The 25,030-nt window shown below is 66.6% G+C and overlaps 1 protein-coding gene across 1 annotated transcript in view; it reads left to right on the forward strand.

Annotated features, from left to right (window-relative positions):
• The window catches only part of LOC112544729 (protocadherin-1), a 118,836-nt gene that overhangs the window by 11,030 nt on the left and 82,776 nt on the right, over positions 1 to 25,030 (forward strand). Inside the window, 1 exon segment of the mRNA XM_075900010.1 lies at positions 6,301 to 6,439. Coding sequence (XP_075756125.1) covers positions 6,301 to 6,439 — 139 coding nt within the window.

The following is a 25,030-nucleotide window of genomic DNA, read 5'->3' on the forward strand; positions in this document are numbered from 1 at the left end:
GCCCACGCTGAGAAGCTGATTGCAAGCCGGCCCCATCTCAGCTGTTTTCCTGCCTGGTGCGCAGGAGCCGTCGCCAGCCCTGGCACTCAGCAAGCTGCCAGGCCGGCGTCCGGTGCAGCGCGCCTGGCTCCAGAGGCAGGAGCTGGCTGGGCAGCTGGAGGAGGTGCCAGGCTAGACAGGCGCTACGAGGGGGGGCCGGCTCTGCCTTGTCTGGTTAGGCGCTGTGCCAGGGAGCGAGGGGGGTGTGCAGGAGGCCTCGGCTCGGCAGTCCCAGACTCATGCCCTCATTGGAGCAAACGTTCCCAGAGTCCAAGGCCAGAAGGTACCACGGTGCCCATCTCGTCTGAGCCCCAGGCTGGGCCACAGGCTGCCCCAGACTCCTTGCTGGAGCAGAGCAGAGCTGTGGGGAAAGAGCCAGTCTCCACCGAGCACTGGCCCGTGATGCGGAATCCGCCGCGATCCTGGTAGGTGTTCTAGGGGCTCGTTGCCCGCCACAGGTTCACCGCAGCCCCGGGGAGCGGCTCCCATCCGCTGGCCCTGCCCGCTCGCAGGACTCGGTGCCATCGGGTCACGACTCTGCCCTCCACCGAGGTCACTCCATGGGGTTCTCCCCCTGGGTGCACCGCTTCCCCGCTGGCTGGCAGGAGGAGCCAGCCCAGGGCGCCTAGTGCCAGCTGTTTCTGCCCAAGCTGCTCCTTCCCGGGGCATCTCCCTCAGGTGCCCCCCTGCGCCATGTCGGGGGGGGGTCCCAGCGCCTGAGCCTTCTCAAAGCCCCCGTCTGCACTAGCAGCCTCTCCCCGTGCACCCCCTCCTGCTTGCAGCCGCCTGAGGTCCCTCCATGGGGTTCTCCTACCCGCCCAGCTGGGTGTTTATCAGCCGAGCCGAGCTCTCTCCGAGGGGCACTCCTCTGGTGAGCCTTGTCCAGCTGGAGCCTTCGCAGCAGCTCGGCGAGGCTGGGGAGCCCGGCCGTGCCTGGGCTTCGCCTTCCCTTTGTAACACTAAGGCTACGTCTACATTGGCAGGAGTTTGCGCAAGAGCACTGCGCAATCAGCGCCTCTTGCACAAGAGCTCTGCCGCTCCGCTCAGGGATCAGGCCTCTTGTGCAACTCTTCTTGTGCCAGAGGCCAGTGTAGACAGGCAACATGAATTCCTTGCGCAAGAAAGCCCGATGGTTAAAATGCCATCAGAGCTTTCTGGGGCAAGAGAGCGTCTGCGCTGGCACGGATCCCTTTGTGCAAAAGCAGGTGCCAGTGTAGACGCTCTCCTGCGCAAATACGGGCGTTAAGAGTATTTGCGCAAAATCTTGCCAATGTAGACGTAGCCTGAGGGCTGCACTCCCTGCGTCTCTCCGGAGGGCAGAGGGTTTCTAACCCCTAGGCAGTGCTGGGCCCTGCCCCTGTCAGTCAGCCTCCTCCTGCCGCGCTCGCACCAGGGTCCGAGCCAGAGCGAAATCCCCTGCGTGCTCCTACCCGAGATCCCCCCAGGCCTCCGGGAGCGCTGTGGCCACAGCCTCAGGCTGGGCCATGCTCCTTGGCTGACAGAGCCATTGCCGTGTGAGATGCCCACGCTCTGCTCCCAGAGGCATGTGCTACGCTGGGTGTATTAAAACACTCGTCGTCCCCTGGCACCCAGCTCTCCAACCCGTCTGGCTCTGTGGCCACGGCCTGCCCACGTGGCTTCCCACGGCCCCACGTTTGTGTCACCTGCTGGCTTTGCCAGCGACAGTTTTATCTCTTCTCCTGAATCTGGTCCAGGACCCTCTGCTCCGGCAGCATCTGTGCTCCAGCAAAGCCACGGTGGTGGCTGGACCTAAGCGTCCTGGTGTGCAGCCAGCATCCACCGGGGACCCAGTCCCGGGATTCCTGGCTGGCCGGCAGTGGGCGAGAAGCTGGGCAACAGGGGACCTCCCTGCTCCGGCAACACCCTTTGCCTGTGACCCGTCAGGGAGGCTCAGCCTGCGGACAAGTTTTAAAGGGCAGGGCGCCAAGCCAATCCCCGTGGGAAGGCGCTTGCTGGCCCACAGCCACTCTGGGGAGACCGGTCGTGAGCCGGCTGGTAACCGGCCTGGTGCCATGCTGGTGGCCACGCCCCCAGGCGGTGAGTGTCTGGTACACGCGCGCTGAGGCCTGCTGTGGGATTTGCCACGGGCTGAACGCCGGCTCCCACGGGACCTTGCCTGTGGCTGTCTGCTGGCCGGGGCGGTGGGATTGCCTGCCGGCAGAGCGGTGAGGGGCGGGCAGCCTGGGGTCCTGGGAACCGTGCGGGTCGGGGCCCCGGGAACCGTGCGGGTCAGGTTCCCATGGGTGGTGCGCGGCAGGTCGCGGGGACAGGGATCCAGCAGCGGCCTCCAGAGAACAAGGGCCAGCTGGCCCCTGCAATTGCCCAGCACTTTGCTCCCTAGCAACTAATGGCCGTGGACTGGCCCCGGGGAAGGTGCAGGGTGTGACCAGGTGCTAATGTCTCTCCTCCCCAGGCCCTGACAAAGGGGTTACTGCTGGGCTGCTGGAGGGGACTGGGGGGGGCCTAACTGGGCTTTGCTGCAGGTTTTCCATTCTCCCCCGTAGCTAAGGACTCTGCCAGACAGCTGATGCCCCTCTTGCTTTGGCAAGGGGGGGACGCTCCCCTGGGGCCCCTGGCAGGCAGCAGGGGGGAGCACTCGGGGGCTGGGGCCCAGGAGACGGGGGCCCGGCCCAGAGAGGCAGCGAGTGACCCTGGGGGAGGCTGTTCCAGCCAGCCCCTTGGGCGGGTGCTGCCTGTCACTCGGCTGGGGCAGTGCAGGGGCAGGCAGGAGCACTGGGCGGGCTGCCCGAGGCCACGTCGGCCATGGACCTGCGCTCTGCGTTTGGATACGGCCCGGCGGGCTCCCCCGGCAGACGTGTCCAGTGTCCGCCATTGCCCACGGGGGGGCCGCCCTCCAGCCAGCTTCGAGAGGACGTGAGCTGGGACGGGACTTTCTGCAGGGGCCAGCGGTGGAATGTGGCGGTGCCAGGCAGTCAGGGCCCAGCGTGGGGCAAAGCCGGGCGTGTGCGTGGGGCGGGTTGTGCTCCTCCAGGGCCCTGGTGGGACGGGAGGGTGGGGGCAGGTCTTGTATTGGGGAGAGAGGAGCGTGCTCGCCACACAGGGCTCTGGACCCGAGCATCGCCCTCCCCGGAAGCGTCTCTCTCAGCAGCGGAGGCTGGTCCAGTACCAGAGACCCCTCCCCACCCAGTCTCTCTCGCCCTGCGGCTGACGGCTCGGCAGCCAGGGCGTGGGGGCCAGGGTGGCTGCTAACTGGTCACTGCGCAGCCGGGCTCTGCCTCGCCGGTGCCCAGGACCATCCCTTGTGAGAGGGAGGCGTGGCCTGCGTCTGGCTCGGGCACGGCCAGCAGGTGAATTGACGCGCAGAGGAGCAAGGCCGCCTCTGCCGTGAGAGCTGGCAGGGAGCTGCGCCACCCTGCAGTGAAGGGGCGGGGCCGGAGGGCTGTCATGGGGGTAGGTGGGACTGCTAGTCCCGCCCTGTGGCCTGAGGCCACGCCCGCTCCCCACGGGGCATGCCCGAAGTCCACCACCAGTATAAGAAGGAGCAGCGCTGTGGGGAAGGAGGCAGGCTGTGGCTTCTGGCCAGCTGACAAGGACCCTTGACCTCCAGGCTCCAGCTGCTGTTGCGGGAGAAGGAAGCGGGGAAAGTAAGATGCCACAAGCGGTGGAGAATGGGGTAGGAAGGAAGCCAGGGCGTGTCTGTGGGTTGCTGGCTGGGAAACCAGAGGCTAACTCCTAGAGTTGCCAGATACTGTCACACAAAATCCCAAACAGGCAGGGAAAAATAGGTTGAGCAAAAAAAAAGGGAGACCAAATTTGTTAAGCCTTTAAATGACCTCGCTCCCCCCACCGCTGGCTGTCTTTTTGAGGGGAAAAAAGGCTGCTGCGCCTTTAAATTACGCCCTTGCAGATGCCGCCGGCTGGCCGGCCGAGGAAAAGAGAAAATACTGAACATTTTACACGGCCGGCATTCTCGGGGGTTTTACCGGCTGGAGCCGGACACCTGGCAACCCTGCTAGCTCCCTGTGCTGTGGCTGGGTCCGCACTGGCTAGTGCTAAGCACCCTGGGCTGAGACCGGGCGGAGAGGGAGGGCCTGCCCCCCTCCGGCTGCTGTCGCCTGTGCCCCCTCTGGACAATGACGGAGCTGGCCTTGAGGCGGAGGCAGATGCTGGGGCGGAGGCTGCCCGTGCTGGGTTCCAGTGCCAGCGTCCTCAGCAGCTTTCTCTCATCCCAGAGTGTGGGCGTCTGCGAGGAGGGGCCCTGGGGGAAGGGGCCCTGGCTCTGGTTCGGGCGCGGCTGCACTGGCTGCTCAGGAAGGCCCCTCCCAGCGAGGAGCCCCGGGTATTTGGGTAGCGGCTTTCGGGGCTTGGCGCCCTTGTCAATCCCTGTCTGAGCTATGTCTACGCTCGTGGCTTCTTGCGCAAGTAATATGCAAATGAGGCTGTGTGGAATATCACCGAGCCTCATTTGCATACCTAATGAGCCACTATTTTTTTCAGAAGAGGCTCTTGCGCCAGAAGGAGCGTCTACACGGCCCCCTCTCGCGCAAGGCCGCTACACCTGGCACCTTTCAGGAAGAACGGCCTTGCGCAGGAGGGCCTTTCCGAGGGGCTGGGCTGGCTGCCACACCTCCAGCTCCAGCCCGTTTCCATCCCCTACGGGCCTTGCCGTTTGTTCAGCGCCTGGGGCTCAGGCCTGCTCGGTATTTGCCAGGGAGGAGGCGGGGCCTGGGCCGAGGCGAAGGAGGAGGAGCATGTAACACACCAGGAAGCTGGGGAAAGGCTGGAGAGACCCTCGCCAGGCCAGCGGCCCGGTCGCAGCCAGCCAGCCGTTCTGGGCATCTCCAGCCGCGGCGCCCGGCTACCCTGGCGGGGGGGGTATGCTCCCAGAGACGGGGAGCAGCGCTGGGTAGGGAGAGCCGCAGCCCTCGGCTCCAGGACCAGGAGTGGGGGCGATGGCAGCCTGGCAGACTGGGGCTGGGCTAGCAGGAGGACCGGGGCTTCCCCAGCCTGCAGCCGCTTGGCCAGAGCTGCCTTTGCCGCGGCCGACACAAGCTGCCTCTGTTTTCCCATTTGTGTTATTTTTGAGAGGATATTTTAGCACTGAGCACATTCCCTCCTGTTGCCATGGCAGCCGTGACAGGGGTTATACACCGTGAGAAAAATACCAAAATTAATGAGTGAGTGAAAGTGCAGCAGAGAGAAAAACAAGGTTAAAAAAAGAGTTAAAACAGCAATAAAAACAATCGCTCAGTAAGTCGGCAGCAGGCGTCCTGCCGGCAGGAGCGAGGGGGACAGAGACCGTCCTGGAGCGCCCGCCGCCAAACCCACCACAGGGGAGTCAGGCCTGTGCATGCGCCCCCCGCCCGGCTGCACCCCACGGTCAGCGCAGCCCCCCGCCCGGCTGCACCCCACGGTCAGCGCAGCCCCCCGCACCCCGCCCCCCGCCCGGCTGCACCCCACGGTCAGCGCAGCCCCCCGCACCCCGCCCGGCTGCACCCCACGGTCAGCGCAGCCCCCCGCCCGGCTGCACCCCACGGTCAGCGCAGCCCCCCCGCCCGGCTGCACCCCACAGTCAGCGCAGCGCCCCGCCCGGCTGCACCCCACAGTCAGCGCAGCGCCCCGCCCGGCTGCACCCCACGGTCAGTGCAGCCCCCCCGCCCGGCTGCACCCCACGGTCAGCGCAGCCCCCCGCCCCCTGCCCGGCTGCACCCCACGGTCAGCACAGCCCCCCCGCCCGGCTGCACCCCACGGTCAGCGCAGCGCCCCTGCCCCCCGCCCGGCTGCACCCCATGGTCAGCGCAGCCCCCCGCCCGGCTGCACCCCACGGTCAGCGCCCCTGCCCCCCGCCCGGCTGCACCCCACGGTCAGTGCAGCCCCCCCGCCCGGCTGCACCCCACGGTCAGCGCAGCCCCCCGCCCCCTGCCCGGCTGCACCCCACGGTCAGCGCAGCCCCCCCGCCCGGCTGCACCCCACGGTCAGCGCAGCGCCCCTGCCCCCCGCCCGGCTGCACCCCATGGTCAGCGCAGCCCCCCGCCCGGCTGCACCCCACGGTCAGCGCCCCTGCCCCCCGCCCGGCTGCACCCCATGGTCAGCGCAGCCCCCCGCCCGGCTGCACCCCACAGTCAGCGCAAGATCTTTGCTCCACCCCAGGCACTGACTCTTTCCCATGGGATGCCGGTAACGGTGCGGATCCCGGCTCGGAGGGGCGGAGGGAGACGTGGTTCCGTGTTGCTCATTTCCTTGTGTCTAATTTTTGGGCTCTTTTGTTTTTCATTGCAGGAAGCGGGGACTTGTCGGCACATCTGGGCTATTAGCATTTGCCGTCCAAATCCAGGCGCTGCCTCTCCTGCGGAGCCCAGAGCTGCTGAGAACAGAGAGGCTTTGAACTGCTCCCAGGTTTGCGTGCGTCTCGGGGAAGGTTCGTTTGCTTCCCGCGCGTCCCTTTCTTCTCGCTCTCCCCGAGACGTGGCTGGATGCTCCTCGCTCGCAGGCTTTGTTCTTCTGACAAGGCCCCAGGGGCTCGGAGGGGCGGCTGTGTCTGCGTGATGCCAGCGCAGTGGGCAACAGGCAGCCCCGGGGCCCTGGCCAGGGGCCCAGCTGGGAGTCTGGATGCCCGGGAGGGGCCCAGCAATGGAGATGGAAACCCAGTGCTGGGCCAGGACTTGGGGGACTCCCTCATGCTGCTTCAGCTTGGCAGTTCAGGGAAGCCAAGAGAGCAGCGATGCCAGGCCCAAAGCCCTCGGCTTGGCACCACCCGGCCATTCCCCTTCCGACAGGGCATCAGCTTGTTGGCTGGTGTTGCCCAGGTGGCAGCCACCTGATGAGTCTCAGTGGACAGGCCACATACCCAGCCAGTGCAATGCACAATAGACCCCTGCCCGGCCTGGCGCCTGTGCTCGGTGCCGTGTCGCTGTAACCCAGCGTAGATCCTGCCCGGCCTGGCGCCTGTGCTCGGTGCCATGTCCCTGTAACCCAGCGTAGATCCTGCCCGGCCTGGCGCCTGTGCTCGGTGCCGTGTCGCTGTAACCCAGCGTAGATCCTGCCCGGCCTGGCGCCTGTGCTCGGTGCCGTGTCCCTGTAACCCAGCGTAGATCCTGCCCGGCCTGGCGCCTGTGCTCGGTGCCGTGTCCCTGTAACCCAGCGTAGATCCTGCCCGGCCTGGCGCCTGTGCTTGGTGCCATGTCCCTGTAACCCAGCGTAGATCCTGCCCGGCCTGGCGCCTGTGCTCGGTGCCATGTCCCTGTAACCCAGCGTAGATCCTGCCCGGCCTGGGGCCTGTGCTCGGTGCCGTGTCCCTGTAACCCAGCGTAGATCCTGCCCGGCCTGGCTCCTGTGCTCGGTGCCGTGTCGCTGTAACCCAGCGTAGATCCTGCCCGGCCTGGCGCCTGTGCTCGGTGCCGTGTCGCTGTAACCCAGCGTAGATCCTGCCCGGCCTGGCGCCTGTGCTCGGTGCCGTGTCCCTGTAACCCAGCGTAGATCCTGCCCGGCCTGGCGCCTGTGCTCGGTGCCGTGTCCCTGTAACCCAGCGTAGATCCTGCCCGGCCTGGTGCCTGTGCTCGGTGCCGTGTCCCTGTAACCCAGCGTAGATCCTGCCCGGCCTGGCGCCTGTGCTTGGTGCCATGCCGCTGTAACCCAGCGTAGATCCTGCCCGGCCTGGCGCCTGTGCTCGGTGCCGTGTCCCTGTAACCCAGCGTAGATCCTGCCCGGCCTGGCGCCTGTGCTTGGTGCCATGTCCCTGTAACCCAGCGTAGATCCTGCCCGGCCTGGCGCCTGTGCTTGGTGCCATGTCCCTGTAACCCAGTGTAGATCCTGCCCGGCCTGGCGCCTGTGCTCGGTGCCGTGCTGCTGTAACCCAGCGTAGATCCTGCCCAGCCTGGCGCCTGTGCTCGGTGCCGTGTCCCTGTAACCCAGCGTAGATCCTGCCCGGCCTGGCGCCTGTGCTTGGTGCCATGTCCCTGTAACCCAGCGTAGATCCTGCCCGGCCTGGCGCCTGTGCTTGGTGCCATGTCCCTGTAACCCAGTGTAGATCCTGCCCGGCCTGGCGCCTGTGCTCGGTGCCGTGCTGCTGTAACCCAGCGTAGATCCTGCCCAGCCTGGCGCCTGTGCTCGGTGCCGTGTCCCTGTAACCCAGTGTAGATCCTGTCCGGCCTGGCGCCTGTGCTCGGTGCCGTGCTGCTGTAACCCAGCGTAGATCCTGCCCGGCCTGGTGCCTGTGCTCGGTGCCGTGTCCCTGTAACCCACCGTAGATCCTGCCCAGCCTGGTGCCTGTGCTCCGTGCCGTGCCGCTGTAACCCAGTGTAGATCCTGCCCAGCCTGGCGCCTGTGCTCGGTGCCGTGTCCCTGTAACCCAGCGTAGATCCTGCTCGGCCTGGCGCCTGTGCTCGGTGCCGTGTCCCTGTAACCCACCGTAGATCCTGCCCAGCCTGGTGCCTGTGCTCGGTGCCGTGTTGCTGTAACCCAGCGTAGATCCTGCCCGGCCTGGCGCCTGTGCTCGGTGCCATGTCCCTGTAACCCAGCGTAGATCCTGCCCAGCCTTGCGCCTGTGCTTGGTGCCATGTCCCTGTAACCCAGCGTAGATCCTGTCCGGCCTAGCGCCTGTGCTCGGTGCCGTGCTGCTGTAACCCACAGTAGATCCTGCCCGGCCTGGCGCCTGTGCTCGGTGCCGTGTCCCTGTAACCCAGGGTACATCCTGCCCGGCCTGGCGCCTGTGCTCGGTGCCGTGTTGCTGTAATCCACCGTAGATCCTGCCCGGCCTGGCGCCTGTGCTCGGTGCCGTGCCGCTGTAACCCAGCGTAGATCGTGCCCGGCCTGGCGCCTGTGCTCGGTGCCACGTCCCTGTAACCCAGCGTAGATCCTGCCCGGCCTGGCGCCTGTGCTTGGTGCCATGCCGCTGTAACCCAGCGTAGATCCTGCCCGGCCGGGCGCCTGTGCTCGGTGCCGTGTTGCTGTAACCCAGGGTACATCCTGCCCGGCCTGGCGCTTGTGCTCGGTGCCGTGTTGCTGTAATCCACCGTAGATCCTGCCCGGCCTGGCGCCTGTGCTCAGTGCCGTGTCCCTGTAACCCACTGTAGATCCTGCCCGGCCTGGCGCCTGTGCTCGGTGCCGTGCCGCTGTAACCCAGCGTAGATCCTGCCCGGCCTGGCGCCTGTGCTCGGTGCCGTGCCGCTGTAACCCAGCGTAGATACTGCCTGGCCTGGCGCCTGTGCTCGGTGCCGTGCCGCTGTAACCCAGTGTAGATCCTGCCCGGCCTGGCGCCTGTGCTCGGTGCCGTGCCGCAGTAATCGAGCGTAGATCCTGCCCGGCCTGGCGCCTGTGCTCGGTGCCGTGCCGCTGCAACCCAGCGCAGATCCTGCCCGGCCTGGCGCCTGTGCTCGGTGCCGTGTCCCTGTAACCCAGCGTAGATCCTGCCCGGCCTGGCGCCTGTGCTCGGTGCCGTGCCGCTGTAACCCAGCGTAGATCCTGCCCGGCCTGTGCTCGGTGCCGTGTTGCTGTAACCAAGCGTAGATCCTGCCCGGCCTGGCGCCTGTGCTCGGTGCTGTGCCGCTGTAACCCAGCGTAGATCCTGCCCGGCCTGTGCTCGGTGCCGTGTTGCTGTAACCAAGCGTAGATCCTGCCTGGCCTGGCGCCTGTGCTCGGTGCCGTGTTGCTGTAACCCAGCATAGATCCTGCCCGGCCTGGCTCCTGTGCTCGGTGCCGTGTCCCTGTAACCCAGCATAGATCCTGCCCGGCCTGGTGCCTGTGCTTGGTGCCGTGTCCCTGTAACCCAGCGTAGATCCTGCCCGGCCTGGCTCCTGTGCTCGGTGCCGTGTCCCTGTAACCCAGTGTAGATCCTGCCCGGCCTGGTGCCTGTGCTTGGTGCCGTGTCCCTGTAACCCAGCGTAGATCCTGCCCGGCCTGTGCTCGGTGCCGTGTTGCTGTAACCAAGCGTAGATCCTGCCTGGCCTGGCGCCTGTGCTCGGTGCCGTGTTGCTGTAACCCAGCGTAGATCCTGCCCGGCCTGGCTCCTGTGCTCGGTGCCATGTCCCTGTAACCCAGCGTAGATCCTGCCCGGCCTGGCGCCTGTGCTCGGTGCCGTGTTGCTGTATCCCAGCGTAGATCCTGCCCGGCCTGGTGCCTGTGCTCGGTGCCATGTCCCTGTAACCCAGCGTAGATCCTGCCCGGCCTGGCGCCTGTGCTCGGTGCCGTGTTGCTGTAACCCAGCGTAGATCCTGCCCGGCCTGGCGCCTGTGCTCGGTGCCGTGTCCCTGTAACTCACCGTAGACCATGCCCGGCCTCGTGCCTGAGCTCGGTATCGTGCCGCTGTAACCCAATGTAGACCCCGCCCGGCCTGGCGCCTGTGCTCGGTGCCATGCCGCTGTAACCCAGCGTAGACCTTTCCAGGCGCCTGTGCTCGGTGCCGTGTTGCTGTAACCCAGCGTAGATCCTGCCCGGCCTGGCGCCTGTGCTCGGTGCCGTGTCCCTGTAACCCAGTGTAGATCCTGCCCGGCCTGGTGCCTGTGCTCGGTGCTGTGCCGCTGTAACCCAGCGTAGATCCTGCCTGGCCTGGCGCCTGTGCTCGGTGCCGTGTTGCTGTAACCCAGCGTAGATCCTGCCCGGCCTGGTGCCTGTGCTCGGTGCCATGCCGCTGTAACCCAGTGTAGATCCTGCCTGGCCTGGCGCCTGTGCTCGGTGCCGTGTTGCTGTAACCCAGGGTAGATCCTGCCCGGCCTAGCGCCTGTGCTCGGTGCCGTGTCCCTGTAACCCAGCATAGATCCTGCCCGGCCTGGTGCCTGTGCTTGGTGCCGTGTCCCTGTAACCCAGCGTAGATCCTGCCCGGCCTGGCTCCTGTGCTCGGTGCCGTGTCCCTGTAACCCAGTGTAGATCCTGCCCGGCCTGGTGCCTGTGCTTGGTGCCGTGTCCCTGTAACCCAGCGTAGATCCTGCCCGGCCTGGTGCCTGTGCTCGGTGCCATGCCGCTGTAACCCAGCGTAGATCCTGCCCGGCCTGGTGCCTGTGCTCGGTGCCATGCCGCTGTAACCCAGCGTAGATCCTGCCCGGCCTGGCGCCTGTGCTCGGTGCCGTGTCCCTGTAACCCAGCGTAGATCCTGCCCGGCCTGGCGCCTGTGCTCGGTGCCGTGCCGCTGTAACCCAGCGTAGATCCTGCCCGGCCTGGCGCCTGTGCTCGGTGCCATGCCGCTGTAACCCAGCGTAGATCCTGCCCGGCCTGGCGCCTGTGCTCGGTGCCGTGTTGCTGTAACCCAGCATAGATCCTGCCCGGCCTGGTGCCTGTGCTTGGTGCCATGTCCCTGTAACCCAGCGTAGATCCTGGCTGGCCTGGTGCCTGTGCTCGGTGCCGTGTTGCTGTAACCCAGCATAGATCCTGCCCGGCCTGGCGCCTGTGCTCGGTGCCGTGTCCCTGTAACCCAGTGTAGCTCCTGCCCGGCCTGGTGCCTGTGCTCGGTGCCGTGTCCCTGTAACCCAGCGTAGATCCTGCCCGGCCTGGCGCCTGTGCTCGGTGCCGTGTCCCTGTAACCCAGCGTAGATCCTGCCCGGCCTGGCGCCTGTGCTCGGTGCCGTGTCCCTGTAACCCAGAGTAGATCCTGGCTGGCCTGGTGCCTGTGCTCGGTGCCGTGTCCCTGTAACCCAGCGTAGATCCTGCCCGGCCTGGCTCCTGTGCTCGGTGCTATGCCGCTGTAACCCAGTGTAGATCCTGCCCGGCCTAGCGCCTGATTTCGGTGCCGTGCCGCTGTAACCCAGCGGAGATCCTGCCCGGCCTGGCGCCTGTGCTCGGTGCCGTGTCCCTGTAACCCAGCGTAGATCCTGCCCGGCCTAGCGCCTGATTTCGGTGCCGTGTCCCTGTAACCCATAGTAGATCCTGCCCGGCCTGGCGCCTGTGCTCGGTGCCGTGTCCCTGTAACTCAGCGGAGATCCTGCCCGGCCTGGCGCCTGTGCTCGGTGCCGTGTCCCTGTAACCCAGCGTAGATCCTGCCCGGCCTGGCGCCTGTGCTCGGTGCCGTGCCGCTGTAACCCAGCGTAGATCCTGCCCGACCTGGCGCCTGTGCTCGGTGCCGTGTCCCTGTAACCCAGCGTAGATCTTGCCCGGCATAGCGCCTGATTTCGGTGCCGTGTCGCTGTAACCCAGCGTAGATCCTGCCCGGCCTATCGCCTGATTTCGGTGCCGTGCCGCTGTAACCCAGTGTAGATCCTGCCCGGCCTAGCGCCTGATTTCGGTGCCGTGCCGCTGTAACCCAGAGTAGATCCTGCCTGGCCTAGCGCCTGATTTCGGTGCCGTGCCGCTGTAACCCAGTGTAGATCCTGCCCGGCCTAGCGCCTGATTTCGGTGCCGTGCCGCTGTAACCCAGTGTAGATCCTGCCCGGCCTGGCGCCTGTGCTCGGTGCCGTGTCCCTGTAACCCAGTGTAGATCCTGCCCGGCCTGGCGCCTGTGCTCGGTGCCGTGTCCCTGTAACCCAGTGTAGATCCTGCCCGGCCTAGCGCCTGATTTCGGTGCCGTGCCGCTGTAACCCAGAGTAGATCCTGCCCGGCCTGGCGCCTGATTTCGGTGCCGTGTCCCTGTAACCCAGCGTAGATCCTGCCCGGCCTGGCGCCTGTGCTTGGTGCCGTGCTGCTGTAACCCACAGTAGATCCTGCCCGGCCTGGCGCCTGTGCTCGGTGCCGTGCCGCTGTAACCCAGCGTAGATCCTGCCCGGCCTGGCGCCTGATTTCGGTGCCGTGCCGCTGTAACCCAGTGTAGATCCTGCCCGGCCTAGCGCCTGATTTCGGTGCCGTGCCGCTGTAACCCAGTGTAGATCCTGCCCGGCCTGGCGCCTGTGCTCGGTGCCGTGTCCCTGTAACCCAGCGTAGATCCTGCCCGGCCTGGCGCCTGTGCTCGGTGCCGTGTCCCTGTAACCCAGTGTAGATCCTGCCCGGCCTAGCGCCTGATTTTGGTGCCGTGCCGCTGTAACCCAGAGTAGATCCTGCCCGGCCTGGCGCCTGATTTCGGTGCCGTGTCCCTGTAACCCAGCGTAGATCCTGCCCGGCCTGGCGCCTGTGCTTGGTGCCGTGCTGCTGTAACCCACAGTAGATCCTGCCCGGCCTGGCGCCTGTGCTCGGTGCCGTGTCCCTGTAACCCAGCGTAGATCCTGCCCGGCCTGGCGCCTGATTTCGGTGCCGTGTCCCTGTAACCCAGCGTAGATCCTGCCCGGCCTGGCGCCTGTGCTCGGTGCCATGTCCCTGTAACCCAGCGGAGATCCTGCCCGGCCTGGCGCCTGTGCTCGGTGCCGTGTCCCTGTAACCCAGAGTAGATCCTGCCCGGCCTGGCGCCTGTGCTCGGTGCCGTGTCCCTGTAACCCAGCGTAGATCCTGCCCGGCCTGGCGCCTGTGCTCGGTGCCGTGTCCCTGTAACCCAGTGTAGATCCTGCCCGGCCTGGCGCCTGTGCTCGGTGCCGTGTCCCTGTAACCCAGTGTAGATCCTGCCCGGCCTGGCGCCTGATTTCGGTGCCGTGCCGCTGTAACCCAGTGTAGATCCTGCCCGGCCTAGCGCCTGATTTCGGTGCCGTGCCGCTGTAACCCAGTGTAGATCCTGCCCGGCCTGGCGCCTGTGCTCGGTGCCGTGTCCCTGTAACCCAGCGTAGATCCTGCCCGGCCTGGCGCCTGTGCTCGGTGCCGTGTCCCTGTAACCCAGTGTAGATCCTGCCCGGCCTAGCGCCTGATTTTGGTGCCGTGCCGCTGTAACCCAGAGTAGATCCTGCCCGGCCTGGCGCCTGATTTCGGTGCCGTGTCCCTGTAACCCAGCGTAGATCCTGCCCGGCCTGGCGCCTGTGCTTGGTGCCGTGCTGCTGTAACCCACAGTAGATCCTGCCCGGCCTGGCGCCTGTGCTCGGTGCCGTGTCCCTGTAACCCAGCGTAGATCCTGCCCGGCCTGGCGCCTGATTTCGGTGCCGTGTCCCTGTAACCCAGCGTAGATCCTGCCCGGCCTGGCGCCTGTGCTCGGTGCCATGTCCCTGTAACCCAGCGGAGATCCTGCCCGGCCTGGCGCCTGTGCTCGGTGCCGTGTCCCTGTAACCCAGAGTAGATCCTGCCCGGCCTGGCGCCTGTGCTCGGTGCCGTGTCCCTGTAACCCAGCGTAGATCCTGCCCGGCCTGGCGCCTGTGCTCGGTGCCGTGTCCCTGTAACCCAGCGTAGATCCTGCCCGGCCTGGCGCCTGTGCTCGGTGCCGTGTCCCTGTAACCCAGTGTAGATCCTGCCCGGCCTGGCGCCTGTGCTCGGTGCCGTGTCCCTGTAACCCAGTGTAGATCCTGCCCGGCCTGGCGCCTGAGCTCGGTGCCGTGTCCCTGTAACCCAGCGTAGATCCTGCCCGGCTTGGGTGTCCCTGTGGTGAGCATGCCTGATATGTGCAGCCCACCCCCATGTGGGTCCAGGGCCCCATGTGCCAGGGTGGGACACAGGGGAAGCTCGGCTGGGGACGGCACATACACAGCTGGCCTGGGAAGCAGTGCTGGGAAGAACGGCCACATGTGCTCTGGCACAGCTCCATGGAGCCAGGGCTGGTGCTTGGGGGGTGCCCAGCGGACGCGGCCGTCGGCCATTCCCGGGGCAGCTTGGCCTGGGCTGCTCTCACTCTAGCTGGCTCCGGGGTTGCTGGGATCTGCCTTGCGCAGACTGGAGAGGAGGAAACTGGAGCCCACCCCTTCGCTTTCCAGTGCTTCCAGCTGGGCCCAGTTCACCAGCTTCCAGCCCTCCCCCGCAGCCACGGGACCAGGCACGCAGCTTGGCCACCCTAAGCAAACCAAGGCCTCTCCTTGCAGGGGCTGGAGTCTGTGGGGACCCTGCTGGCTCCTGGCCCCTGCACGTGGGTGGGAACCTGCCGGTGACTGGGCACCAAAGACAAAGCGGGAGGGGCCTTGTGGTGTGCGCTGGGGGCGAGAGGCCCCACGAGGAGCCGGCTCCGGACAAGTCCCTGGCCCCTTGCCGGAGCCGGTCCTGGCAGGACCGAGCAGCCTCTAGATGGTGCAGCGAGTCCTGCAGGAGCCGGCAGCCGGGGCTCGGGTGGGCGCAACAGGCTCCTGCCGCCGCAGGAGGCAGGCCCGGCCCGAGCCGCTGGCTCCCGGGCAGGGCGGGGACCTGGCCCGGCGCACCTCCCAGAGCCGGATTCGCGGCGCTCGGAGCCGGCCTGCCCAGGCCCGCCCGCGCTGCAGAGACCGACTCCGGCTGCAAAAGCAGCAGATCTGGGGCAGGGCCGGAGCGGGCCCTAGAGCCCCGCGGGGAGATTCCGAGGGGCCGGGCCGGCCCAGCCTGGGGGGAGGCTCCCGGCGGGGACAGGTGGGGAGGGCTCGACCGACCCAGCTCCCGGCGGGGAGGGGTTCGGGGCAACCCGGGAGCGCAGCTCCGCCCTGGAGTCATGGGCCCAGGTTCCGCCAGCTGGGGAGGGAGCGGCGGGACGGGGGCAGACAGCGGCCGCGCCGGGGCTCTGCGGGCCGGGGGTGATGGGGACGCTGGCGCCGCTGCCCAGCCAGGCTTTCGGGGGCGCGTTGCCGGGTCCCGGGGCTCTGCCCCGCGCCGCCGCGGGATGCGCTCGGGCTGGATCCCCCAGGTGCGCCCGGCAGCGGAGCGCAGGTGGCGGCGTCCCGGGCGGGCAGCTCCGGCTCCGACCCACCGAGACGCGAGCCAGAGGCGCCAAGTGCCTGAGTCGCAGCGCTCGGCAGCTCCGCGGAGCCCCCGCCCCGCCGGGCTCCACCTCCCGGTGCTGGCGGCGGCGAGAGGCGGAGCAGCGAGGGGGAGGGGGCTGGGCCGGCTCGGTGCGTCCCTGGCTCAGCCTCACACACGCCGAGAGCCGGACACTGCGACGGACACGCCGCGCCGCGGAGCCGCAGCCCCGAGCGGCCGCCCCGAGCCTCGCAGCTCTGCGGGAAGCGCCGCGCCGCGCCGGTGCCGGCGGGGCAGGGGATGGAGGAGCCGCGCGCCCGGCGCTCTCCGCAGCCCAGTAAGAGCCGCAGCCGGAGCCCGCGTGTCGGAATGCGGGGAGCGGGGAGCGGGCGATGCCCGGGGCGGGAGAGGGGGCACCGCGGGCGGAAGGAGCCGCCGCCGGGCTCTGCGGGCTCAGAGCTGCCGGGCTGGGAGCGTCCTGGACGCGCCAGCGCTGGGCTGCGGGTGCGGCCACCGGTGCCCGGGAGCTCGGGGGCTGCGCCGGGGGCTCTACCGGCTGCTCGGAGCCGGAGCCGGGGCCGGGCCGCGCGCGGCTCCTGCCACTTGTTGTGCTGCTGCCTCCATCCCCCGGGAGGCTGCTCGGAGCCCGCCCGGGGACCAGCGGCTGCGAGGGCGGCTTGCGCCCGGCGCCTCGCTCCCCACCGACCCCGCAGCTTCCCCGGGAAACCCAGCCTGCCCCAGGCTCTGCGGGCAAGCGGGGCTGGAAGTGCGAAAAAAGGACCAGAACGCGCGCCGCGAGCACGGGTGTGGGTGTGCGCGCGTGCCGCGGGCACGGGTGTGTGCCTGCGTGTGTGAGTGCGCGCGCCGCGGGCACGGGGGGGAGAGTGTGCGCGCGCCGCGGGCACGGGTATGTGTGTGTGCAAGTGCGCGGGCCGCCGGCACGGGTGGGTGTGGGTGAGTGCGCGCGCCGCGGGCACGGGAGTGTGTGGGTGTGTGTCCGTGCCGCTGGCGCTGCTTGTGTGTGTGTGGGAACGGGGGTGCTGTGGGAGCGGCGCCCTTTCCCAGTGGCCCAATTCCTCTGCCCCCCCAGGGCTCCGAGCTGGCAGCCTGGGATTCGGCCCGTGTGTGATGGGGAGGGGGAATCGCCTGGGATCGCTGCCCTGCGGCCGGGCCGGGCTGCTGTGGTGGAGACGGCTCCTGCCCCCAGCTCCGGGCCAGGCGGGGCAGGTGCCACCTCCTGGTGTGGGTGCCAGGCTGGTGCCTCCTGCCCCCTCTCGCTCCCTGTGCCCAGTAGCCGTGATGGGGCCGGCCAGCCGGGTGGGCTCTCCCTTGCCCTGCCTGCCCCCACTGCCCAGGCTGGGGCTGGCGTGTCCCTGCCCCGGCTGCGTGGCCGGAAGGGCTCAGCGTTGCAGAGAGCAGGGTCGGACTGAGCAGCCCTGACACCGCCAGGCTGGCACCTGGCAAGGGGACCCCGGCGACGCTGGGGAGGTGCCATTTGCTGGTCCTGAGCAAATCCACCCACGCTGGGTCAAGTGAGGCGCGTGTGCACAAGCTCTGCAGGCAGCCTCCGAGGTCTCCTCGGTGGGGGCCGACAGGCGCCAGCCCCGGCAGCGGAGAATGAATGCGAGGGTCCCTGCTGTTGCCCCCGCAAAGGCCAGGGGCTGCTGTGGAACAGGGGAGCTGCCTGTGCCCTCAGTGGCCCCTGCTGTGTCCAGGGACTTGGGAGGGGGATGGGTAGGAGCAGAATGGGGGCAGAAGGACAGTGGACTAGGATAAGGGTGTGGTCATGGCAGGAAATGAGGGCATGGGGGTAGGGCCAGGAACTGGATGGGGGAGACTAGGAGCAGAGGGGAGATTAAGTAGGGGCAGGGAGTAGTGAGGTGGCAGCAGGGGCGGGACAAGGTGAAATGGGGCAGAGAGATCTGTAACCACTAGACAACACTTCCCTCCAGAACCTGGGCCTGAATCCAGGATTCCAAAGTATGTCTCCACCCCCCTCTAGTGGTAGGTCCACACTGAGGCTGCCAGCCTACTAGAGCTACCAGCGCCTGAGCTCCTGTGGCAGAGGTCTGCGTGCTATGGATCCCAGCACCACGGATGACCCACGCTAGCGGCCATGCACTTGTGCACGATGTTTTCTTCAATGACGGTTTCAAAAGTAGAACATGAGATCTATAAAGGAGCAGGAAGGCTGCAAAGCGGAGTGCTCAGAAACCGGGGAAAGCCTTAGTTCAGCCCTTGTACCTCGGCGTTCTGACCTGCCTGTGCTCACGGGCTCGCCGGCTGTGTTGTGCATGGCCCCTGCGCCCTTCAGCACAGGGCTGGGCCTGCTCTAGGGAGGAGTTGGGGCTGTGGAGAAAAGGAAGCTGCTTTCTGGGGAGCCCCTGCCTCTTGCTGCAGCAGCTGGAAAGCGGGGGCGCTGCAGGAAGAGAAAAGGTGTCGCGGGGCTGGGGCCGGGGCCAGGGCCGGGGTCTCCCTGCGGAACAGGGTCCGGAGCCAGCAGGAGAGGCTGGTAAAGCTGAATGAGCCCAGGTGGCCACGTGTGTCTTTCTCGTTGCGGGGTGTCTAGTCTGGCACGTCAGGCCGAAGGCTCAGAGGTGCCGAGGGCTGCCGGCTGCGGCTGCAGGCTTGGCATGTTCCCGGTGCTAGTGGGGGCCTCGGATTGGGCTGTCGCAGACGCGGCACCCAAAATGCGTTAGACACCTGGGGCAGTTTGGGCCTTAATTTCTGTCTTGCTTCCCCTCCCCCGACTGCCCCTCTGCCGCATGGGCCTGTGACGAGACACTGGTGAACGTGTGGCACACTCGTGTGCTGTGGTGATGAATGATTGATTGGTACTCGGCCCGTGTGGCTGAGCAGTAGCTCAGAGCTGGGGCCACCCAGCGAATGAGGAGGATAAACAGCAGGATGGAGGCAGGGTCCCGGGTGGCTATCGAGGGTCCCCCGGACACCTCGGGTTCTGGGGTTTCCCAGCCGCTGAATTCTGGCCTGGGCCGCGCTGCTGTTCTGTGCCCCGCCCCGCCCTCACAGGGCCGCAGCCGAAGGCCTTTGCTGGCCCATGCGCTGCCACGGTGGCTCGTGCTGTCGCTCCCCCTCTCCCGGGGACCGGGGTGTGCAGGGAGCTCCGGGCTGTCAGTGGCCACGGCCCTGGGTGCCCCGTGGTGCAGGCGGGTGGGAGGAGTGGAACTGGTTTGCTCAGGTACCGTCCTTGGCTCCTGGGGCACTGGCCTCCTGGCGGGCAGCACGGGGACCGTTCAGAGCCACCCGGCGAGGGGGAGCTGCCCGCGCACCCTCTGGGGCGAACGTGCTGAGCCAGCCTGGCCATGGGAGATGGCCCTGGGCCCCTGCTTCGGGAAGGGAAGGGCTGACTCAGGCTGCCTGGAGGCACAGGCTCTGTTTACCCTGCGACTTGCACCTTTGCCCCAGCCCGCGCTGGCTCAGGGACGGGAAGGCAGTGGGCCCACGCCTAGAACAAACAGAGAGAATAAACAAACCCTGATCTGCGGGCGAACCCTGGGCAGCGCTCCCCGGGCCGGGCTGGCTGGTCCACGTCCCCAAGGGCGGCCGCGGGGGGCACACAGGGCTGCACCAGCTTTTGCTCCCCCCGCCGCAGGGATCCCCAGTGCGCATGGTTGCTCAGGGTCCCTGATGACCAGCAGGGGCTTGTTTAGCTGCCCCAGGCCTGGCCCGATGGGCCTGCCCCACACAGGGCTGCTGCCTGCCGTGCCAGAGCCCCCGGCCCGGCCCAGAAGGTGCATTTCTTAGCGCCTCGGGAGCCCGGCTGGGAAGGGCCCTTGCCCCACTGTCACTGGGGCTGTGCTGGGAGCTGGCGGCTCCGGGGTCAGGGTGGGGGAGGGGAGGGGAGGAGCCGTGGGGGCTCTCAGTGGATGGGCAGGGGTAGTGCAAGGTGGGTGCACTTGGGGGGGGCTTAGTTCTCGGGAGGTGGCCATATGGGGGAGGGGTAGCTTGGGGGCTGGCTCTGCTGGGGGCAGCTGGCTGAGTGTGGGGCCGCCCCCTGCCTGGCTGGGGGGATCCTTGTGCCGGGGTCCCATGCCCAGGCGGCGCCTGCAGTGTCTCCAGGGGCCGGGCAGCTGCAGCCCCCAGGCCTCCACTCCTGAGAGCACCGAGTGGAAGCGGGAGCAGGGCTCTGCCCATGGGGGGCGAGCCAGGCCTGCCCCCTTGCAGATCTGCCTCTTCAGGGGGCGCGGCTTAGAGCTGAGGGCAGCCGCCGGCCAGGGGCTGGGTGGTGTGGGGGCGGCGCGAGGGGCACGGGGCTCGTGCCTGCAGTGGGGTGACTGAGGCAGGAAGAACTGGAGGGGCGCTGTGTGTTCGGGGGCTGAGAAGGGAGATGTGGGGGGGGTGTTGTGGTAGGGGAGGGAGGAAGGGTTTCTGGGGGGCTGATGGGCTGGGGGGAGCAGCTCGGATCAGTGAGTTGTGTGGAGCCCCGGAGGGTTCCTGAGCTGCGTATTGGCTCCGTTCTGGCACTTGAGCCCTTTGTCTCTTGGGGTGTGTTGGTGGGGGTCAGACTGTGTGTTGGGGGGGAGGTTAATGTGTGTTGGGGGGGAGGTTATGTGTGTGGGGGGGAGGTTAGTGTGTGTGTGTTGGAGGGGATCAGAGTGTGTGTGCCTGTGTGTGTGCTGGGGAGGTTAGTATGTGTGTGTATATGTGAGGAGGTAAGTGTGTGTGTGGGGGGGAGGTTTGTGTGTGTGGGGGGGAGGTTAGTGTGTGTGTGTGTGTGTGTTTGTGTTGGGGGAGGTGACTGCGTGGGAAGATTAGTGTGCATGTGTGTGTTGGGGAAGTTACTGTGTGCGCGTGCGTGTTGGGGGGTTAGTGTGTGTGCGGAGGGGCTCTGACTCTGTGTGCATGTGTATGTGTGTGTGGGCAGGGACTAAACAGTGACTGCACCTGTGTGGTAGGAGGGAGGTGACTGCATGTACCTTGGGGGGGGGGTCTCACGCAATGAGGAGGGGAGGGGGTCTCACTTGGCCTCTGCCCCCCCTCCTCGCCGGTGTATGGCCACAGCTGGTACCAGTGTGAGCAGGGGTGGAGCCCCATCTACTCTGTGGGGCCAGAGAGCCAGCTCTGGGGCAGTGTTGGTGGGGAGGGGAAGCACTCAAAGTAGGAGTCACAAGTTTATGGGGTGGCCCCAATGTCCTGGGAGCCTCTTCTCCTGTCATATGTACTGAGCTGTAGGGCCGGGGCAGGTCTCAGTGCTTGGTTCACTGCAGTCCTAGGGCCGGGGCGGGTCTCAGTGCTCGGTGCACTGCATGTCACTGCAGTTCTAGGGCTGGGGTGGGTCTCTGTGTTCAGTGCAGTGCATGTCACTGCAGTTCTAGGGCCAGGGCGGGTCTCAGTGCTCGGTGCAGTGCATGTCACTGCAGCCCTAGGGCCGGGGTGGGTCTCTGTGTTCAGTGCAGTGCATGTCACTGCAGTGCTAGGGCCGGGGCGGGTCTCTGTGCTCGGTGCAGTGCATGTCACTGCAGTCCTAGGGCCGGGACGGGTCTCTGTGTTCAGTGCAGTGCATGTCACTGCAGTTCTAGGGCCAGGGCGGGTCTCAGTGCTCGGTGCAGTGCATGTAACTGCAGTGCTAAGGCTGGGGCGGGTCTCAGTGCACTGCATGTCACTGCAGTCCTAGGGCTGGGGTGGGTCTCTGTGTTCAGTGCAGTGCATGTCACTGCAGTTCTAGGGCCAGGACGGGTCTCAGTGCTCGGTGCAGTGCATGTCACTGAAGTCCTAGGGCTGGGGTGGGTCTCTGTGTTCAGTGCAGTGCATATCACTGCAGTTCTAGGGCCAGGGTGGGTCTCAGTGCTCGGTGCAGTGCATGTCACTGCAGTGCTAGGGCCGGGGCGGGTCTCTGTGTTCAGTGCAGTGCATGTCACTGCAGTCCTAGGGCCGGGGCGGGTCTCAGTGCTCAGTGCACTGCATGCCACTGCAGTGCACTGCATGCCACTGCAGTGCTAGGGCCGGGGCGGGTCTCTGTATTCAGTGCAGTGCATGTCACTGCAGTTCTAGGGCCGGGGCAGGTCTCAGTGCTCGGTGCAGTGCATGTCACTGCAGTGCTAGGGCCGGGGCGGGTCTCAGTGCTCGGTGCAGTGCATGTCACTGCAGTTCTAGGGCCGGGGCGGGTCTCAGTGCTCGGTGCAGTGCATGTCACTGCAGTGCTAGGGCCGGGGCGGGTCTCTGTGTTCAGTGCAGTGCATGTCACTGCAGTCCTAGGGCCGGGGCGGGTCTCAGTGCTCAGTGCACTGCATGTCACTGCAGTGTTAGGGCTGGGGTGGGTCTCTGTGTTCAGTGCAGTGCATGTCACTGCAGTTCTAGGGCCAGGGCAGGTCTCAGTGCTTGGTGCAGTGCATGTTACTGCAGTGCTAGGGCCGGGGTGGGTCTCTGTGTTCAGTGCAGTGCATGTCACTGCAGTTCTAGGGCCGGGGCGGGTCTCAGTGCTCGGTGCAGTGCATGTCACTGCAGTGCTAGGGCCGGGGCGGGTCTCAGTGTTCAGTACAGTGCATGTCACTGCAGTCCTAGGGCCGGGGCGGGTCTCAGTGCTCAGTGCACTGCATGTCACTGCAGTGCTAGGGCTGGGGTGGGTCTCTGTGTTCAGTGCAGTGCATGTCACTGCAGTTCTAGGGCCAGGGCAGGTCTCAGTGCTTGGTGCAGTGCATGTTACTGCAGTGCTAGGGCCGGGGTGGGTCTCTGTGTTCAGTGCAGTGCATGTCACTGCAGTTCTAGGGCCGGGGCGGGTCTCAGTGCTCGGTGCAGTGCATGTCACTGCAGTGCTAGGGCCGGGGCGGGTCTCAGTGTTCAGTGCAGTGCATGTCACTGCAGTGCTAGGGCCGGGGTGGGTCTCAGTGCTTGGTGCAGTGCATGTCACTGCAGTCCTAGGTCCGGGGTGGATCTCTGTGCTCGGTGCAGTACATGTCACTGCAGTGCTAGGGCCAGGGTGGGTCTCTGTGCTCGGTGCAGTGCATGTCACTGCAGTTCTAGGGCCGGGGCGGGTCTCAGTGCTCGGTGCAGTGCATGTCACTGCAGTGCTAGGGCCGGGGCGGGTCTCTGTGTTCAGTGCAGTGCATGTCACTGCAGTCCTAGGGCCGGGGCGGGTCTCAGTGCTCGGTGCAGTGCATGTCACTGCAGTGCTAGGGCCGGGGCGGGTCTCAGTGTTCAGTGCAGTGCATGTCACTGCAGTGCTAGGGCCGGGGTGGGTCTCAGTGCTTGGTGCAGTGCATGTCACTGCAGTCCTAGGTCCGGGGTGGATCTCTGTGCTCGGTGCAGTACATGTCACTGCAGTGCTAGGGCCAGGGTGGGTCTCTGTGCTCGGTGCAGTGCATGTCACTGCAGTTCTAGGGCCGGGGCGGGTCTCAGTGCTCGGTGCAGTGCATGTCACTGCAGTGCTAGGGCCGGGGCGGGTCTCTGTGTTCAGTGCAGTGCATGTCACTGCAGTCCTAGGGCCGGGGCGGGTCTCAGTGCTCAGTGCACTGCATGTCACTGCAGTGTTAGGGCTGGGGTGGGTCTCTGTGTTCAGTGCAGTGCATGTCACTGCAGTTCTAGGGCCAGGGCAGGTCTCAGTGCTTGGTGCAGTGCATGTTACTGCAGTGCTAGGGCCGGGGTAGGTCTCTGTGTTCAGTGCAGTGCATGTCACTGCAGTTCTAGGGCCGGGGCGGGTCTCAGTGCTCGGTGCAGTGCATGTCACTGCAGTGCTAGGGCCGGGGCGGGTCTCAGTGTTCAGTACAGTGCATGTCACTGCAGTCCTAGGGCCGGGGCGGGTCTCAGTGCTCAGTGCACTGCATGTCACTGCAGTGCTAGGGCTGGGGTGGGTCTCTGTGTTCAGTGCAGTGCATGTCACTGCAGTTCTAGGGCCAGGGCAGGTCTCAGTGCTTGGTGCAGTGCATGTTACTGCAGTGCTAGGGCCGGGGTGGGTCTCTGTGTTCAGTGCAGTGCATGTCACTGCAGTTCTAGGGCCGGGGCGGGTCTCAGTGCTCGGTGCAGTGCATGTCACTGCAGTGCTAGGGCCGGGGCGGGTCTCAGTGTTCAGTGCAGTGCATGTCACTGCAGTGCTAGGGCCGGGGTGGGTCTCAGTGCTTGGTGCAGTGCATGTCACTGCAGTCCTAGGGCCGGGGTGGATCTCTGTGCTCGGTGCAGTACATGTCACTGCAGTGCTAGGGCCAGGGTGGGTCTCTGTGCTCGGTGCAGTGCATGTCACTGCAGTCCTAGGGCCAGGGTGGGTCTCTGTGCTCGGTGCAGTGCATGTAACTGCAGTTCTAGGGCTGGGATGGGTCTCAGTGCTTGGTGCAGTGCATGTTACTGCTGTCCTAGAGCCGGGGTGGGTCTCTGTGTTCAGTGCAGTGCATGTCGCTGCAGCACTGGGGTGGGGTGTGTGCTTGCAGCATGTGTCACTGTAGAGGCAGGATGGGCAGTGTGGGTGGGGCAGGACACTTGCAACGTGTCACTGCAGCACAAGGTGGAGTAGGGGCTGCACCCGCAGAGCGGTATCAGGCATGCACTTATAGCATGTGTCACTGCAGCACTGGGGCTGTGAGATAGGGCACTCGTGGCGTGTTGCAGTGTGTGGTGGTGAGATGGGATGCTGGTGGCGTGTTGCAGTGTGGGGGGGGTGAGATGGGGTGCTGGTGGCGTGTCGCAGTGTGGGGGGTTGGGATGGGGCGCTGGTGGCGTGTTGCAGTGTGGGGGGTGAGATGGGGCGCTGGTGGCGTGTCGCAGTGTGGGGGGGTGAGATGGGGCGCTGGTGGCGTGTCACAGTGGGGGGGGGTGAGATGGGGCGCTGGTGGCGTGTCGCAGTGGGGGTGTGAGATGGGGCGCTGGTGGCATGTTGCAGTGTGGGGGGGTGAGATGGGGCACTCGTGGCATGTTGCAGTGTGGGGGGTGAGATGGGGCGCTGGTGGCGTGTTGCAGTATGTGCTGGGGTGAGATGGGGCGCTGGTGGCGTGTCGCAGTGTAGGGGGGTTGGGATGGGACGCTGGTGGAGTGTTGCAGTGTGGGGGGTGAGATGGGGCGCTGGTGGTGTGTCGCAGTGTGGGGGGTGAGATGGGGCGCTGGTGGAGTGTTGCAGTGTGGGGGGTGAGATGGGGCGCTGGTGGCGTGTCGCAGTGTGGGGGGTGAGATGGGGCGCTGGTGGCGTGTTGCAGTGTGGGGGGTGAGATGGGGCTCTGGTGGCGTGTTGCAGTGTGGGCGGTGAGAGGGCGCGCTGGTGGCGTGTTGCAGTGTGAGGGGTGAGATGGGGCGCTGGTGGCGTGTTGCAGTATGTGCTGGGGTGAGATGGGGCGCTGGTGGCGTGTCGCAGTGTAGGGGGGTTGGGATGGGGCGCTGTTGGCTTGTCGCAGTGGGGGGGTGAGATGGGGCGCTGGTGGCGTGTTGCAGTGTGGGGGGTGAGATGGGG

Source organism: Pelodiscus sinensis, chromosome 17, assembly GCF_049634645.1.
Source record: "Pelodiscus sinensis isolate JC-2024 chromosome 17, ASM4963464v1, whole genome shotgun sequence".
Classification (NCBI taxonomy): Eukaryota; Metazoa; Chordata; order Testudines; family Trionychidae; genus Pelodiscus; species Pelodiscus sinensis.